This window comes from Trachurus japonicus, chromosome 22 (genome assembly GCF_045865225.1).
Source record: "Trachurus japonicus isolate A0001 chromosome 22, Traja_1.0".
NCBI classification, from domain to species: domain Eukaryota; kingdom Metazoa; phylum Chordata; class Actinopteri; order Carangiformes; family Carangidae; genus Trachurus; species Trachurus japonicus.
Window position 1 is genome coordinate 27,328,392 of NC_140928.1, and position 20,300 is coordinate 27,348,691.

At 39.6% G+C, this 20,300-nt stretch overlaps 1 protein-coding gene across 1 annotated transcript in view; it reads right to left on the reverse strand.

Moving 5' to 3' along the window:
• Positions 1-20,300, reverse strand: part of alk (ALK receptor tyrosine kinase) — a 362,208-nt gene that overhangs the window by 167,947 nt on the left and 173,961 nt on the right. Inside the window, exon 3 of the mRNA XM_085767765.1 lies at positions 19,579-19,740. Coding sequence (XP_085623891.1) covers positions 19,579-19,740 — 162 coding nt within the window. The remainder of the gene's footprint in view (positions 1-19,578; positions 19,741-20,300) is intronic.

Consider the following 20,300-nt stretch of genomic DNA (forward strand, 5'->3'; position numbering starts at 1 on the left):
AAGGCCACCATTATCCATCTTTCTTTGTGTTCCTCTCACTGACAAAACTTAGTTATCTACATTTCCTCTCTGTTTTTTTCTCATCTCCTCCATATATGTGTCATCTTCACAAAGAACGGGTGAAGGAGTGAAACTGAATGACGCTCTTCCGCACTGCCCGACCGCTAATGACTTTGTGAGAGAGAAATACATCTCTCCTCACTTTCAAGATGGAAGGAACATGTAACAACTGCAGATACACTAAAGTCAAAGGAATAATTTATTTGACTTTAGTGTATACATGAGTGATGTTTTGTCATGTCAGCAGCTTGTGTTGGTGAGAACCCTGCTGAACAAAGCCTGTGTGTTTAGCTGGGTTTCGACCTGTGGGGAAGGCTTGAAGCCTGCAACACGTTGCCTCTGCTGGAGGATAGGCAGAAAGTTGAAGTGAATTACTCTGGATATAAATGAGGCTTATCGAATGCCAGGCACAATTTTCTGTCATCTCTTCTGTCTATCGGTATCACAGACAATCTCTTTCATCTCCATTTTTCTCCTGCTCCCCATCTGGTCTAGCTGGTCCTATGAAGCCGACTCAGGCCCACCATATCTCTTTGCTTTTCCTCAAATACTCCCCCCACCTCCCCCCTAATCCTTCATCCTGACTTATCTCACTCAGGCTTTGACAGTGTCTCTCTTATTTTAATATTATTTCATTATCTTTTTAGCATTCTTGCTCCTCCATCTCTTTCCCAGTGCCCTTTACTGATCCATCATTTTCCATCACAACGCTGCCAATGCTATCATGAATAATATTCAAAAAAAAAACAACAGTCAAAGAGAAATGAAAGAAAAAAAGTTTTTCAGCTGAGTCAGCTATATAAGACACCACTGATGGCATTCCCTCTGGGTGAGTTCAGAGGCTTGATGGGACGTGGATGTACATTTGCTTCAAGACAAAAAGAAGAATGACACTCACTTACAGAGATGGGAATACAAGGAGAGAATTAAATCAACCTAATTTCACTCCATGGATATACAAGTTTGACATCTAAGAATTGATATATTTGTGTTATTGTCCATGCACATTTAATATTACCATACTGTAGCATGTGTGATTACCATTCTGAGAGGAACATGAACATTTGTCTTATTTGTATTATCAAAAGATTTTGACCCTGGCACAAAATCAGAAGTAGAATACAAACAACACCATTTATAGGTTTTGTTTATTAGCCTTCAAATCCCCAGTCACCAGTATGCATTAATGTGTCTGTGTGTGTGTGTGACTCTACGCACACCGACGTCTCACTGACAGGCACAGAGCCTTCCATCACTGTGGACAGTGGTAAGCTTGCGTTTCTGATGCAGTCAGATTAACTATGATCTTAACTGATCCTGTCTGATCTGTGCTGTACAATAGTGTCTAAACACACTCCAATCTCCTTTCCAACACTAATTCTTAGAGAAGACGAGACAGTTAGACTGCAGCTGGCAGGCTCTTCATAAATAATGAGACATTCAGTGCATGAAGGAATACTAATACAGTATAATCTCCATTATACCGTGAACATGCATGACATTTTTTCCCAGATGATCTGTAGACAATTACTTCAGGTGTGAATTTGAACTGATGTTTCAAGAGCATCCTATAGTAGCTTGCCGATGGAAGACTTGATGACAAAACAGTCATTAGTAGATACAAGCTATCTTACCCCACTCTCTCTGTGGACATCTGTGGATTTTTTTTTTTTTAACCAACACAAACTCATCTGTCTTGTTAATTAAGTCCTGGTCTTGTTTCATGTTTTCTATGTTTCAATGATAAATAAGTGTTAAAAGCAAGTTGACATGAGAAATGTCATTGGGTGCTTAGAATTTGGAGTTGGGATTCCCACACCTGGGGCCGTATTCACAAAGAATCTTAGGGTTAAAAGTAGCTCCTAAGGGCCGAATATAGGAGCAACTCCTAAAAAAAGTGGGCGTGTCAGTCTTAAATTTAGGACTCCTAGTTTTTTAAAATAAGAGTAATTCACAAAGTATTTTAGGCCTAAAAGTAGCTCCTAAATCCAGGAGAGCTTAAAAGTCCTAACTCAGTAAGACCTATTCACAAAGAATTGGAAATGGCTGCAGCCAGGCAAATGTTATGGAGACAATGGAGGGCTGCGAATTGCTGCAGGGGGTGGGGGGGGGTGCTGGAGCACCTGCCCCTTTGCCCATTGATGCCCAAAGTGTATTTTGTCTGTGTTTTTTTTGTTTTGTTACAGCAACAATATCTACAACATTTTCGCTATAAAACGGGAGTAGTGACGGTGACGGACTGTCCAATATAGGCGTCGCAATGGTCGGACCGAGGTGACTGCGACCGCTGCGCCAAAAATATTTTTAAAAAGTTGGTGGGTGCGCTAGACACATATCAGTTAGTAGTAATAGCTCACGTGATAGGGCAGCTCCCCCAGTAAACCAAACTTGTTGTCAGTCTGGGTTTGAATCCTGCTATAGGCCACAAATGTGGGTAATGCATTTTCTTTTCTCATTATTATTATGATCACCATATATAATATTAGGGCTGTCTGTCAACGAACGTGAAAATTAATATTCGAATGTGGGAAGAAAAAAAAATCAGCAGCTGCTTTGCGTGCGCACTGACCCTCATAGGAGTTGCATTTGCACAGCGTCACTCACTGCTGAAAGTGAAAGTGAGACGCGACAAAAACTGTAGCAGATGCAGATGGCAGAGAGAAAGACAGAAAGTTCAGAGCCCAACTCTACAGCAGAGAGAGTGGTTAGGACTCAACAACCAATCACCGTGTTGAGCGCCTCTAATTCGTGCACGAGAATTGACGTAAACCATAGCAACGGGGCGTCACCAAGGCGTCACTCTTAGTTTGCTCTTAGTGATTTATCCTTAGTAAGAGTAGGTCTCAGCAGCTTTTTGAATAGCTTTTAAGAAAAAACTCCTACGTAAAAACTTTTAGCGCGAGTTAGGAGCACTCCTAGCGGTAAGATAAAAGGCTTTGTGAATATGGCCCCAGAGATATTAAGAAGTTGATAGAATTTCTATACGCAACTTATCCTAAAGACAGGGTGTTTCTCTTACTACAACCCCAGAATCGTCATCAGGCCATGGACTATGTAAACCCAATCGCTTTTCCACTGTTTTGCTAACCCTCGTCCTAGCCATGTGCATTTGTTTACAACAAGCCAACGAAAAATCAATCCATAGAGCGGTGGACAAAGTTATATATCATATACAATGTTACAACATGTATGTTTGTGTAGTTTAAACTGTCATAAACAAGAGATTACTGGTTACGGGTCACATTTGTGTCGCGGAGCAGCAGAGATGAGAGCTGGGACACTGGGGCGGCAACACTGATCTTGCAAAGTAGTTTTAAGTGACATGCATATGGAAGGCAGAGAGCCTCCATTCTCCCTATAATAAGTTAAGCCATTTATTAACCCATCACAATTACTCCAAAGCTGTTGAATTAAGGTAAAAATGTAGCATACAAATCCTGCATAGTTCCTCCTGCCGCATTATAAGATTAACAAGAACCTACATCTAACTTTGTCATATTTGTCATTCTTCTCCCTTTGGGGTGCCTACTGGCACTCAGTCCAACAATGCTTCTTTTCTTTAAGGTCAATCCTCTACCTGCATAGATAAATCAGTGCCATAAATCAACTTACATCAGAACCAGCAAACAGTTAAATAACTATCAGATAGCCTTGGAATTATCAGAAGAACAGACTTGACCAACGGCATTTTCATGTGTCCTTCATTCAGAAATGCAGAACCAGAAGAGTCCAGTGTATAGCGTTAAGCAATAATTGCATTTAGTGAGGTCATGACCCTTAACCTTTGACCAGAAGTTTAAAAATATGATCCACTAGAGATAATTAGGATATATGAATTTATTGTCCATTAATCTGGTACATTTACATTATTAGTTCTCTATCATGTATCTTAATTCATACAGGAGAGTCAGACGAGTTGATGATGATTGTCTTATTCTGTTAGTCTTCCTCTTCGTCAACAAGGACGAGCAGAGTTAGGTTCAGGTTCGCTCAAGGACCCATCTTGTGTGTTGCATCCTTCAAAGCTTCCAGCTCCTGAAAAGGGACTGAGCAGCTGTCTCTTTTTATCTCTGGATGTCTCGCTCTCTCTCTCTCTCTCTCTCTCTCTCTCTCTCTCTCTCTCTCTCTCTCTCTCTCTCTCTCTCTCTCTCTCTCACTTCACAGTATCCATTTTCACTCTCATACTGTGTCTTCATCTGTTTCAGCTGGTTCCTCACAAACACACAGGATGTGTAAACATAATATAGATTTAGTTTTCAACGTTCACACACAAAGACTATTTGGGGTGTCATCATTATATCAGAGGAGCATGATGTTCTACAATGTTTATAGCAAATTACACATTTACAGAGTGGAGCGAATGCTGAGTCTGTGGCATTTTCAAATCCACTTGAGGATAAATACCAAACATGACTCCAACAACCTCACAATAAACTTGTATATTAATCAGGAGTATGCTATATTCTTTAGGGAATTGGTGTTTTACAGAATCCACAATCACCAGCATGTCTAACTTGCTTTGTGTCATCATATTTCACATCTCTCCACTCACTGCTTACTTGAAAATAATCACAAGGCTTGGGTTTGCAATTCACACCTGCTTACAGGAGCTCCAGTCTTATGGAAATTATTTAGGTGATAAGTATTATTCCTACATAAATGAACATACAAGTGTCTTGTTGGTGCTCTATCCTCATGTCATGCTTGTCAAACATCAGCAACAAGGTCTTGTTGGTAAATATCGGAGGCAAAGATACTGATGCAACTGCAAATCAGCAACTAAAGCATATGACAGGCCAGTGGTCTGTAGTCACGGTTCCTTTCTACAACAGCAGAGGACAGTGTCTTCACCTCCCTTCAAAGAAAGATAGCTTTTCACTGCTCTTCTCTACATTTCTGAAGAGTTTGTTGTAAATCAGAAGTGTTTCATCACAGATCCAAGCCAAAAATCTCTAAGTAAAACATCAGAGATCCTGCAGCTCTACACCACACTGTGTCATACCTCACACATGTCAACATACAGGTTGAGAATTCCAGCTGGACTTTGTCAACAAGTTTTACTGCTTGTTGCTGCTGCAGGAAAAATAATCAGCAGATTCAAGTTGTTAAATTATAAATATCAATAAGTTCAAAGGGAAGAAAAACTTTCTCTAACCAACATTTGACTTTATTTGAGAGGGTGATGACAATGAATAGGAAACCAGCCAAGTGTGACAAATGGATTCTCTGCTTGTACACAAACAAAGACACATGCACACAACACAACTCATGTTTTTAATTAATCCAGCCATGGCCACATTACTCAACAACAGCCAGAAAACACTGTTCATGCATTTTTAAAGTCAAGAGTTGCTCTTTTTCAACTATTTTGAATCCTTTCTTTACGGAAAAACTCTCAAAGATTATTTTACATTAAACATCATTCAATGCTTAAGGGAAAGACACAAATAAACATATTGCAAGCAAATTAGAAATAAGATCTACTTGATTACACAATGACTATCAAGTCAGCATGTAGTTAAATCATCAGGCATCCACCAGATTGCAGTTCAATGACCTTAAAGCATGTGCACTTTATGTTATATTTTCATAGGCTTTTGAGAGTAATGATTTCGATTTTAAAACCACTCTACAAGCAAATCTAAAAAAGGGCAATGCTAGTTGTGTCTCTTTGGAAGGCAACCCCTGTCTGTAAACCATGGTCCAGACAATGTGCCACTTCACCAGCCCCGCTCCACCACCATGAGGTTAAGATTGAAATACTACAACAAGTGTGATTGATTGGTACAAGGACTGACCCGAATGCAGTAGCGTTAGCGTTTAACATACGGAAAACATTAACATCAGTGACACCTATCGACCCACTAACAAGATTTTGCAAATGTCCAGTAATTAAATGAATCTGCAATAAATGTGGCTATCCTATTACTAGAATATCTGACTCTTTGAGGGTATCTTTACAAATTTGGAAGTTATTCAGCTACTTGACTTTTATTAACTTATTTGCATTGTAGCCTATTAAGTGGTCACATGTCACTGCTCGTGCTGGTAACGTTACATGAGAGCTGTGACCCAGAAAACTCATCATCATTAAATAAAATGTTAAAAAATTAATCATTAAAATAAAATGTCCCCGTCTGAGAATAACTAATAGTAACTCAAATTGATGCATAATAAATATTGTTGGTTTAGCATTTTTATATTTCTTCCAAGGCTATTTGGGATATTTGTGGTGCATATATAATTTTAAAAAATCCAGCATTGAAATATGTATTTCAATCATGTCTACTGTGGCAACATTGGAAGATTTAAAGCATTCGTTCAACCCAAATTGGTTCACAAATCCATGTCACTGACAGGATGAATTGCAATAACTGTGGTAATCCTCAACATTTCCTATCAAGACCATCATTACAAACCCTGAACTTGTTACTGTAGTATTTCAAAATACCTGCGACAGCGAATAGACAATCACAATATCATTAGCACAATCTAATACATGCAAAACTAAAGACTTGCTCATGTCTGTGTCATTATAATTTGGTAATAGGAAATAAGAGAAAATACTGTAATTAAGAGTCTCACACAATTAGTTTTGGTAACTAACAGCGTGAAGGCTGTCCAAAGCCACATAAGACTTTGAAGCTTGAATACTGATCTCTTCTGCTGTATGACACGAGCACCTCTGATGAGGATTGTAGAAGTGCTTAATTAATGTATCTCAGAGTCACCAACGTTTGTACTGTACCTTCTGGAAGGTCTATGTGAAAAATATCTGACACTGAAACAGTCAAAACCATGTCCCATTCCTCCATCTTCATCTAGGTTTGATCATTGTGACATATACCTGAAGTGTTAGTATTAGTGTCAGTGGTGTTATTACACTGTCTTTTACACCGAAGAAGGTCTCACACTACCATGCAGCTTCTACCCATACTGTAGTTGTAATCTTCAAAATCACTGCAATATTGTGTTGTATTTAGTTGAATTCTTATGCTCTGAAACAATGTTTTTTAAAGAAAACGTACTTTCCTCCACTTCCATCTCCCCTCATACATTTATTGAGCTTTGTATCTCAAACACAAAGACTAATCAGTGAAACCCAAGAACAGCATTACATTGCATTAGCTTTCATTGAAGGAACTCTGTGCACTGTTGTACTGTACATCCACAGAACACAGCTTAAGCTCCAGAGGTGTAAGCCTGAAAGTTTGAAAATGTAGAGCTATTTTATCTGGGTTTCTTTTTTGATGATTGAGGGAATACTGACAATCTCACATTGAGAATGACACTAAGCCAAGAGAAATATGAGCTAGGCTAACGGATAACATCTGTCACTGTGCTTAATGTCATAATCTTTGCCTCGAACGATCCCTGCAAAAGCCAAAGCAGTGAGAGCTACCAAGCTACAGGAAATGCTCAAGGGGGTCTGATGTGAGGTGCTTCAAAGACCACCACAGCAAAGGTAGAACCATGTCCACGGTGGAGGATGAATCAGGCCCTCCACTCTCCTCTGCAGGTTCCCAATGAATGATGTCTGATCACAGCCATGGGGAGTCCTGTACCACCACATAGTGTTGATGGGTGTGTATAAATCCATGTGTTACTGCATGCATGCTGTGCATGGGTGTGTGTGATCTTGTGGTTGCCATCTCAACAAAAGGGGAGCCTTCAGGGAGACACCATCAGAAGAACCTGATTAATCAAAGGTAACACAGCTGCGATGCAGGTGGAACACTAAAGAAGAGTTCTGGCAAGACTCACAAACCCCACTGCTCTGCCCAACATCATTTCACCCCAACACGTCCAGGAATTCAGCTCTGTGAACTGCTGCTGGCATGGCTTTTCTTTCAACTCAACAAATGGGTTGAGCTCCAGTGCAAAATTTAGCCAAACCTGTGTAAGTCCATGTATAAATGCATGCTTAACATTACACACACACACACACACACAGCACCAAATATGCACACACCCTCATTGCCCTCATGTTTAGGTCAGGATCAATATGCTGATTGATTGAGTAAGGACAGATATCCTGGCAGCAGGATACGGGAATGGAATGAGTAGAGAAGACAGTGGCCCTCAAGAAACCAATCGATCTGACCTTTAAGGATCAATGGTCCATTCAAGACAAAGTGAGAAGCGTCTGGAAGATAAAATAGGTTCATCTAATATCAGAGTGAAAAAGCACACACTCTAGATATTTATGGAAAGCCGTTTTAGTCATAATGAAATAAATGAATAAATGCATAAATAAATAAATATAGCCATGAAATGAGTCCCGAATTAAATAAATAGGATGATAAATAGATATAAATGAAATATAAATACATATATTTTTATTTTAAAAACAACATTTTTATTTTTCCAGGAGACTTTTATTTTCTAACGCCTCATTTATTTATTTCCAGATACTTTTATTTCCTAATGTCACATTTATTTATTTCCGGTTACTTTTATTTCATAACGTCACATTTATTTATTTATTTATTTCTGGGGACTTTTATTTCATAGCATCACATTTATTTATTTCCGGCGACTTTTATTTCATAACGTCACATTTATTTCTCTCCTCTTTTATTTCATGCTGCAATATTCAAATGAGGGGGCGGGGTTATCTGGACCCTTTCAGAGTAAAACATCACACGACGGCCTATTCACCTTATTTTGCGCTGGATCTAGTGTATGGAAGTGCTGTTGTTGTGAACAATCCACTTCCCTATCCACTGAGCTATGTGTTAGTAGCCTACTGGCACTCTGGTTGAGAAGAACAAGTAGTACGTTTACGTGTCTGCTCTGCTCTTTCCCAGAGAAGCAGTAGCTTACTTGAAATTTGCCGTCGGGGACCGCAGTAGCTGTCATCGTTGCCGCCGATAGCGATGCGTTATCCAAACGACGGCTGTTTTAAGTTTGCCCCGATGTTTTTCGGGAGAAGTGAAGCTCCAGGTCGAGCAGCGACCGCGACATCATAGAGGCAGCAGCCCGGCTCCTGACGTGCTCCGCCGGCTATACGGTCCTCGCCCCAGGTGGTGGAGGAAAAACGACCGCTAATTACCTTACCCGATGGCTTTTTAGAGGTTTTACCACCGGCTGATTAAACTCCTTTTTAGGGGATAAAACATCGGGGCAAACGTTAAAACAGCCGTCGTTTGGATAAATAACCGCACATTGGGGTTCTAAATGTTGGTCTCATTGATGAAATCTAGCAGAAGTTTGTTTGGTGGTTAGACAGAAGAGCAGCACTGCCTTGGGGTCTGTACGCACAGAAAACACCACATTTACATCAATAAATAAATGTTTTACAATGAACCAGGCCGATCTCAGAGCTGGCAAGACTCTCCGGTAAGGCATATTGAACGGTTAAATGCCGTTAACGGGACGAGAGCGGTCAAAACTGCGGTTCCAAGCTAGCTACATCGAGGGTAGGTTCGCTTCCTGTTTTCAAAATAAAAGCACAAATTCTATCGTTGGGGTTTTCTATATAGTAAAGGGCAACGGGTGTTTTATTTTGTGAAAGTAACCGGAAGTGCGTTGCTCACGACGGCTAGCTTTAGTAGCGCCGAAATCGTCCGAACAAAATTGTAAACAGCTGGTATTTAGACAAATGAACGACACACTGCTGATCTAAACGGCTACATTCTCGCATAAATACGTTTGAAATGTTAATAAAGTGATATATTTAAAGAATTTAGAGCTAAAATGAAATTAGCTTTAGCCTGTTGATTTTGGCTCGGGTAGGAGCGCAATGCATTATGGGTTATCATGTAGTATGCTGCAGTGTAAACGCTCTGCATACTGTCTGATTGATGAGTATGTAGTATGGAGTATGGACAGTATGCAGTATGTAGTATGCGGTTTCGAACACACCCAAAGAGACTGTTTCTGTTTACGTAGCTACACCCGGTAACGACTTAAATATTTTCATTGCAGTTCATTATATGTTTTCTTTGGGAGGTGGGTGCAGGTTGTGCTAGCCTGCTCCACAATATCCCTGCCTCTCCACTTTGTGTTCGAGACACACTGCCGTCTGCTCTTTACCCAGTTGCTGTGGCAGGGACATAATGCTAGACATAGCTAGCTGGTTAGCTACGCAGCACACTTAAGCATGGATGTATTTTATTAACACATAAGGCAGAGAGATGTGTAACAACAACAGAAACTAGAAAAAACGAAATATGTTTAAAACACTATTCTCCTCCCCAAGTTATTGATCAAGTTGCTGAGTAGCCGTCAACAATTAACAACAACAGCACTTCCGCATGTGATGTTTTACTCTGAAAGGGTCCAGATAACCCCGCCCCCTCATTTGAATATTGCAGCATGAAATAAAAGAGGAGAGAAATAAATGTGACGTTATGAAATAAAAGTCGCCGGAAATAAATAAATGTGATGCTATGAAATAAAAGTCCCCAGAAATAAATAAATGTGACGTTATGAAATAAAAGTAACCGGAAATAAATAAATGTGACATTAGGAAATAAAAGTATCTGGAAATAAATAAATGAGGCGTTAGAAAATAAAAGTCTCCTGGAAAAATAAAAATGTTGTTTTTAAAATAAAAATATATATTTCATTTATATCTATTTATCATCCTATTTATTTAATTCGGGACTCATTTCATGGCTATATTTATTTATTTATGCATTTATTAATTTATTTCATTATGACTAAAACGGCTTTCCATAGATATTAGGTGAACCTGTTTTAACAAAAAGGCAGATAAATACAGCAGTTATTGACTGTCCAGGTTAGATATAGCTGCCCCCATGCACAGTTATTTTGCTTAAAATGCCTAGGGACAGCAAAGTCATATTCTCTGTTTCTTCTCCCCTAAGCCATCCACTGCTACCACAGCTAGTCAGCTCAGTTACAAACAACACATCCAGACAGAATTTGGATGAGATGTCAACATCACAGCACAACAATTCTAATTGAATAGTCTAAAGACTGTGTCCTAATTACATCAGAATGAACACTGATATGGTGATTTCATTTGATATTTGTTTTTACCCATCCTCTGTCTTAATTGCTTCTTTCTGTGTTATTTGTCTTTAAACACAAAAGAGAGTCAGAGAATAGAGAATAACAGCGTCTCTAAGGCTTACTCAGGTAATTATTATCCTGGGAGAGAGTTCGCCACGAACGGTGTCAGCCTGTGTGGAAGTGAGCTTATCATAGTATGGAGGAGAAAAGGAGACAGATGAATGTTGTGACATTAAACCATATATTAACATACACTTTGAATGTTTCAAAGCAGAAACACATATTTTTTCCTATAACTCAGTAAATCTACCATTACAAAAATGTAACTTGTGCATGTGTCTGTGTCTTGAGTAGGTGATGAGCTAATTGGGATGTTATTGAGAGCCATGGTAATTAGGTTACAACTTAAGAAAATCAGGTTAGTAATAAATTATTGAAACAACACAGCAAGTAAAAAGTGATTAGCTCAATGAGGTGTGGATACACTCAGTTGACCTTGGCATCATAGTGCAGGACAGTTCATTAAAGAGGCAGGGTTGAAGGTGGTCCATTTGCTGATTATTGACAAAGGAACAATTATTGGGTTCTCTGACAACATGCTTGACAACAAAGACGGAGTGGATGCAGCAAGCTCATTGGGACCAAGGCTTCAAGGTTAGAGGGTGTGCTCTTGGATCTCTTGGGTCTCCATGATGCAGTGACCTCTTGGCTCAGGAAAGCCCTAAAGGTTTACTCATTGATGAGAAGAGAAAAGCAGCCTTGGCTAATCTATAGCAGCTCATTAGCAGTGAATTTTCGAGAGATTAGGCGATTCTGAGAAATGAGAGTTGAAAGAAAGGACTAGAGGGAGTCCTGGAAACATCTGATGCAGAACCTGCCATGGGTCTGAACTAGATGTGGAACGAATGTAGCTGAGCACACCTGAAAAATTACCCTGTTGCTCAGAAGTAAATCAGACACAAACATCTGTAGAGTGTCTTTTTTAATGTAGCATGCTCTTTAACTAATCAACACATCGGGTTACATGGCCTTTAGCATTCAGCACTGGCTGAGATGGTCTCTTGTTACCATGCTAATTGCCACTCTTTTAGAAAATCTGTAGAAACCACCACAATTTCCCTTAAAGCATTCTCCAAAGAGGAAGCTTTTCCGAGTGAAGTGCACTTCTTTTATTAACTCTGAATCTGCATAAGGTGCAAGAAAGGGTTCTTGGCACCAATCTACTAAAATGTGTTGTATGTTATAGTCCATTATCCCCCTAATCTTCTTGTAATGTCCCACCGACTCCCTGCTGTCAGGGCTGTCCCTATGAAAAGACTTAGGTGCAGTGCCAAGAGGTTTGTATATGCCTTAGAATAATAAAAGGAAAAAACTAAATTAGTTTAGAAGGATTAGACAATTATATGTTAATAACTTCATATATTCTTTTTCAATGAGAGCACACATGTAAGTATGCTTAAAGAGTGTTGGATAGTTATTATTATGGTTATTTACTGCCTTAGTGTTGCATGGATAAGTGGCCTTAAAGACTGTAGTTATTCTGTACTTGTGATTTAACCTACAAGAGATTTTAATAGCTGTGCCTCATTTTGCTAACGCAGAGGACGTTTAATTCATGGTGGGTGAAACCAACTTCAGAGCTATTACCATCATCTTCACTGCAGGAATAAGCCAGGGAGAAAATCTGTCAGTCAACAGTTAGCACTGCCACAGATAATAAGCTCAAAACTGTCAGAAAAAGATCTTCTGGGAGGAGTGAGAGTGTTACATAAACATGTTACATAGTTTCAACTAACAGACATGGCTAAGAAGCCACATGCTGTTGTATTGTCAAATGGCTTGGGGCGGAGGACAAAAAGTAAAATCCAATCTCTGTGAGCCTTGTATCAGCAGACATTGTTGTATTGTAATCTCTATGGACTAGAGGTCGGCCATCAGCTGACTTTTAACGGCCAACAGAAAAATAACGGTTTGGAGCACACAAAAGCTGTTCGACAATTAATTGGCCAATACCCTAAAACATAAAATTTTTGTCATAAATATATTTTATTTGACGTGATTGATCACCTGAGTCTGCGTATAAAAAAATAAAATCCACGAGTCAGAGGTATTTTCTGTTTTGGCAGCTGATGATCCCATACTGTATAACTTCAACAGACATTTGCTTCTTAAGGGGCTATTTAAAAGTATAAAAAAGAACAACTGCTTATCTAATTGTCTTGCTTGCTGCATATGTGATGCACTATGTCTCTTACATATATACAAGGCATAGTTTTTTTTTAAATTCTAATTTAGGTAAAGGTGGAAATGCTTTACTGCAAGGAGGTAGAATGTGTTTGTTAATACATACAGTGAGAGGCATGAAGCAGCTGCAGGCCTCTGTGGGTCTGTTATCAGTTTTTTTTTTCAAATGTTCATATATTTGGCTTAATTATACAAAGTGCATGGGTGATCTTTACTGCATTTCCACATGTCTCTACACGTCAATACATAAATCATATTCCTGATATCAAAATACTGAGTGAAATCTACAGTACAGAGTATGGAAATGGTTCAGTAACAGATCCTCCTCTCTCTGCATCCTCCCTGCTGCTGGAGGGCGGAGGACCTGCCGTTTCAGTCAGCAGCATTTTAAAAGAATTTGACACATAACTAAGCTAAATGGTTAGATGACACAGACAGCTTACTGGGTAGCCTGTCTTAGCTTTAGCTTTGTCAGCTGTTAGCTGCTTGTAACAGTGGACAGGGCAGATTAAAATATCTCATACAAGTTCACTTTACTGCAGGTTGAGCAGGGCAGAGAGATTCTTCAGACTGAATGCAGAGTTGGGGAATGTATGTTGTTTTGTATGTAATTTTTAATAACTGATCAGCAGAAATCTTCTTTTCTCGACAGCAAATGGACCTGATTAAAACAGTACAACACTAAAACAGCACAACACAATAATTTAGGTTCACATTGAAAGAATAAGCGTTCCTCCAATAGACAGGACACAGGCTGTGCAGCCAAACTTCTGCAATCCTGATATATACTATGTATATATATATATATACTATTTATATATATAAAGTCTTATCAGTGTTGATTAATGAGTCCATCAAGCAATCGGTTGACCTCCAACATGGACTGAATGTAAGTTCTGTCATCGTTTTAGAAGTCAGAATCTTTGTCATGCAGTTTTTCCAACACCCTGTTAAAGTGGCCAAAATGTCTTTTACTTGCAGAATCGAGACAGGGTCGTCTGAAACATACAGATGAAAGGAACATTTGTTATGAACAAAAGTTCACGAGTTGAATGTCTGATGTTGGGTTGATGTTAAACTGAGTGTCTAACACACATTTTTTCTCCATTGGTTTAAACAGTGGGTTAGGTAAGCTCTCCTCCAGCTTCTGTTTCTGTAAGCCTTTTTGGCTCACATAGGTCAGAGGTTTAAGTGTGTTGCCATTGACATAGCCATTTTTTTTGTCCCAGTTTGGCCAGGTCAGGTTGCAGATGGAGGACTCACAACCCAAAGCACAGTCTTGCTTCAAATGCCAAAGCTATTATGTTTCAGCTCCAAAACAGATAAGTAGAACAAATTGCCTCTAAACCAAAGTAATGGTTCATAATTATTTGCTCAGATAAGAGGGGTTCTGAGTGCAGAAAAAGGCATCAGATGGCTTTACTGTCTGGGTGGCAAGTCATCAATTGATCCATCCCGATGCAATCTCACTAGAGGTGAGAGAAACTATGCAGTCTCAAGGTTTGTTCTGGCTCATTTTAAACCTAACTTTTGAGAAACTCTGTGAGGAGCCTCTAATAAATAAGGATCACCTTTAGTGTACTTTGCCAATTTCTGTCTTGTGGACTGCGCAAGAACAGGGTCATAGCAGGCCTCTCCTCCTTATGAAAGGGCTCAGTCTGGTATTCCCAGAAGGCCTCGCTGAGCCACTGAAAAAGGCACTTTAAAGTTTCTGGCCAGCTGTGTTCAAGTTGTCAGGAGCTGCTGCCTTCACTTTGCTACATGTTGCTGCTTAGTCTACTGTATATTCTCAAAGACCTATAGTGACAATGCCAATAAATTGTGCTACTTCATTGTTGCCTGCATAGTAACTTATAAACTGTCTGTCAGTCACTGCATAAGTCAAGATCTCCAAAATCACACCTGGTGTCAGCCAGCTGCACACAGTTGCTACTTTTCTTCATCTCTTCTTGTATGTGTGTATACCTGGTCAAACACTGAAATCACTATTTATTTCAGATAATAATGCAAGATTAATATTACAAACAAAGGTAAAGATAATTATCGATATATATACCAATTTTAATTCACACATATGACTCCTGTCAGATTTTGTCAGACAAGAGAGCCTAGTTATAACTTGAGCTTAGTTTGCGCTGTGTACTATTCACCTTATTCTCCGGGGCAACCATGGAGTCAATGGAACGCTGTGAGATTGTGTTGGAACTTCCGGCGACGACCGGAAGTCGTATAGTACATTAGCGGTAGCTTGATTATTTGAGTCCGTTCTCAGCTGTTTCTTGTTGGCAAATCCGGGTTTTTTTTCCCGTTGTCGATTGCAAAAAATGACGAGCATTATAAAGAGGAAGCTACAATCACTGGAAGAAAACGTGTGAGTTTTTATAGCAGTTGAGCATCGACCTCATCTTCTGTCCCAGTGTGTGTGGAGCTCTGTACGACCTGCACCCACCTCCATCTACTCTAGAGTCTGGTTAAAAATAATTAAATAAATCCCCGTGTCCCCGCTGATTTCAGCCAAGGTGAGCAGCTTGTTTGGAGAGAGTAGGAGCGAATTAAAAAAAAAAAAAAAAAACGCTATCACAGCCCGAAGCAACATTGTTAATGCAAATAAGAGGCTGCTTTTAATTTCTGACAGCTGGACATTGCGCTATACTTTTAATTATGAAGCTTTATCCATTTAAACAAAATAAACTAGAGGAACAACTTTCATGTTTAAATTGTGTTTTATAGCCTACTTTTATATATTTTACTGATCGCAATTCAGGCTGGGTGTGCGTATGAAAATATGCTACAGTGTTTCTCTTTTCTTTTCTCTTTTTTGGAGGGGGCGGGGGGTAGTTTAGGTGACAAAGACATTTTTAACTGTGAAAATAGAGATGTATTCAATATTTGCATTTGGGCAATACTGCTGTAGGCGAAACAAGTTTATTCATGGCCACATTTAAGTTACAGTAGTTGAGGGAGGGTTTTATTTCTAAATCCCTCCGTTTATTTCTTTTACACATTAGCGAGCAGGTTCACAGCGTGAACAGCGTGTCCCGACCCGACCAGGCTCTGGACACGGAGCAGAGACCCAGGTCCGATAGTGCAAGGCTCTCTGAAGCAGAGGATGAGGCCAGCTTCCCGTCAGTCTTCACAGACAGTCCAGAGTTGAACGAGTTTCTGATCATATAGTTGTCAGTTTGCTCCAGGTGACAGTCGACCCTCACAACAAACCCCCCCCTCCCTCTCTCAGTAAATAGTTCCGACGTCCATGCTGCAGCTTATATCCAAGTAATATAATAGCCTATATATAAATGAGCTCCTGACGCTCGGCTCAACAGTTGGTAAACAGCAGCGGATCAGCGCGATCTCTCCCTCCGTACTGGTTCTGCCAGCTCCACTTGGATTTCAAAGTAAAAGTCACGCTGTAAATGAGTTAAATTGTGAAACAGCGGCGCTTTTATAGCCGATTTTAGGATTCAACTCTGAATATATGAGCTAAACATCTGTTACCATAAGTTTCCATGGCGATCTAGCTGGGTTGAAAGAGAGAGTACAGGAAAGCCTGGCTTTTTATAAAATATAACCCACTAAACTCGCTTCGAAGTACACCCCTCAAGTGTTGTCCATGTTGATTTGATTGTCTGTATTGTAATCCCGCAATATACTGCAAATTCAGTCGATTGTTTACATCTATATCCTGTAATAGTGAGTCCAGCGAGGGAAATCCAAATGACCCTGAGATGACAGATGACAGACAGCCTCAAGTCCACTCTATTACAAACAAACAAATCAACAGCTCCACCAAACAGCGTTGTACTGGATATCTCCTGCTGCCTGTCAGCTCCAGACTCCAACTCACGTTTTTCTATTCTGTGTGTGAGAGCGAGAAATCAATACATAATCATATTCACACACACACATTTCTTTGGCGGGAGACACTGGGGGCAGACATGACCGGCTCTGCACAGAAAGGGTACAGGAGAGGCTAAATACATTCACATCATTTTCTGTCTTTGTTTCACCTCTTCCACAGCGGCCTGATTCAAAATCTCCCTCAATTGTATTCGACAGAGGTGGGTCATCTTCAATCTAATCAATTAGTGTCACAGAAAAAGCATTTTGTGCTGAGGTTTTTTACATGGTCTGATTGAGCGGATGTACAAATATTGAGTTCTAGCTTTCAACATTTATTGCTTTAAATTGTCACCTGTTACTCAACCGGTGTGAAAAAAACACTTTAGTGTACCCTCTGACGCAAAGAGTTCATGCATCAAACTGTGATTGCTATAGTTTTCGGGATTTAATCATTAAGCATTGTGTCTACCTCCTTGCCAAGGCAACCACTGCATCATGCTGTTCACATTACTTACTTGACCCTGACCCTAACATGACAAACATCTCCACCACATCATAAAGACTCGCGATGTATGTTTGAAGCAGCACTTCCCACTAAACATTTTGAATGTCTGAAAAAGAAAACAAAAGAAACACACCAAAGTCACTAACTCCTCGCCCTAATGGGACCATCAGTGAGAGGCAAAATGCAAAATTCATTATTGCATAATTGCAAACAGTGGGAATGAATCTACATTCCAGCAGCAGTATTGCCATATTTTATTCTATACAGTATGAAGGGCATCAATTTTTAATTAATGGGCAGCAGACACTGTGCTTGATCTAGGTAACCTCAGTGATTCATCAGCTTGTGTCTGCACAACTCAAAGCTAACTACCAGCATCTCTGCATAAAAGAAACACTGTCCGTTTACAAACTTCAAAGTGGAACATCTTACAGCGGATGAGTTTGATACTGTAGAAAACAGCTCTAGCAATTCTACATCACAGCCATTAAGTATTCATTCCTTATTTCCATCCCTTTTAAATTGCATGCGCCAGTGAAATGTGTGGAGACAGCAGCTCACCCAGCTAAATTCAAAACACGCCAGCTTTATTGTGGCTAACTGAGGGCACGAACATGATTATGCACATATATTTCCTTTGTACTCTGCATCACCTACCTTCAGTCATAATCACATTTTTTCACATGCATACAGTATACACATGACTGTTGGTGTTGGAAAAGACCCCTGAAAAAAAATGAGGTCCCCTTTAATTACATATGTTGATATACGTAATTGTTCTAATGTGTGAGCATACGTATTACCATTAACATCTTTAATCAAATCTCTCTAGCCTTGGGGATTTTGCATCCTCTGGGTTTACTCAATAATCATTTTAGGTGGGAAGAGAAGCCTACTTTCATGATTTTATACTGCCGAGGAGAAATCTTGATTGAGAGGTAATAGTCATACTTTATTCAACATACTGTAATCCAAGGTAGATTTTTGGATTACCTCTAGATTTCCTACATTTTACTACAAAACATGCTTAGAATATCTGAAAAGTAATTCTGGTTGATAATGATGATGAAATTGATCATGTGTTGGGTTATATTGTTGCTACGGTTTCCTAAATATTTTTTAAGTTAACTTCATGACTGATGTTTGAACCACTGAGCTGAGCCAACACACACACACACACACACACCGTCCTGCCTTAATTTGCAACTTAAACCAGATAATACAGGACAGACATCAATCATCTTTACAGTCCACTCGCACTAACTCCTTTCTCTTACCAGTCAATATATTTCACTTTTCCAATTTCATCCAGCACTCCACCCATCTGCTCTCAGACTTGTGGTTGATGATAGGAAAAAAAAAAACACATTTAAGGAAATAAATAGACCCCTCTGTCTCCCTCCATTTCACCATCACCTCGGGAGATAAGATGACTGAAACTGTTTTCTCATCTCCCAAGGTATGGAAATGAATGGTGCTCAAGAATATGAAAGATTTGCAGTCAGGGGCCTACAAAATGTTGCAGACTACTGGCTCGGTAGTACTCTATATTCAGTGCATTACCTAAGAAAACTTTAGGAAAAGTAATGTCTTAAATAGCACTTCAACAAACATGCCACACTGCTTTGTTGTGTTGCTATGGAGCTTTGAGGTTGGTTTGAAATGATCAAAGTGAGTTTGTTTTAGCTCCCATTAAGAAGCAAGTTTCTGCCTTGACATAATTAAATTGGTATCTGAAAGGAAACAGAGCAGGACTCCATAATGCACGCCACTAAAAAGCTCGACACGATTAAACTACTAATGACTTAAGGAAGCCATCCAAAAAGTGATGAGTGACGCATTCTGTATAAAGTGCAACATGAGTACAAAACATCAAAGTATGAGCAGCAGTTGATTGAGACGGTTTGTTGAAAAATGAAATTCCCTACAATGGGGGAACATGATACCTTCATTCTTACCTTCCTCCCAACCCTGCGGACTTCCAGTTTTTTCGTTTTTCTCATTCCTTCCCCCCCTCAGGTCCCCGGCAGCCACTATGCTCCATGTGAACTCTGGGACACCCTCCTGATGCAGGTCACATGTTCTGCTGTTGCCAGGGCATCTGTGATCTGGTGAGACAAGAGGCATTTAAATGCAGACGACTGCAATACCAACACAAACTCAAAAACTGTAATAAAAATGAGCCAGTATCAACAGTGCAACTCTTCAACTGAAGTGAAACTTGAAGCACACTTGACAGAATCTAAATCTAAACCTAAATCCAAAGGAAGTTGAGGGCTGGAGTAAAATATGTGTTGAAATGTCACACAAATATTTGCCAAATGTGATTGGATATATGAAAACACAGCACCAGCATTTCAAAATTCGGACTGATTAAGAAGTGAAACTTTTAATTATAAGTAATGTCAGGGGAAAGGAGGTGCTCAATTAAATATCATTCCCCCTCTCTCTGCCTCCCCCTTTCCTATCTATCTATACTGTGTGTTATCAAATAAAAAAGGCAAAAACGCCAAAATAAATATACTTAAAAAAAAAAAAAGTTCACAGTTTTGCCAGATGAACTGCTGCTGTTTTAGCTTTAGTTTAAAATCACAGTTTTCAAACTGTTGCAATATCTAATTTGGCTGCATTCATAGCTTCAGCTTCCCAGCTTCAATGGACTGGATAG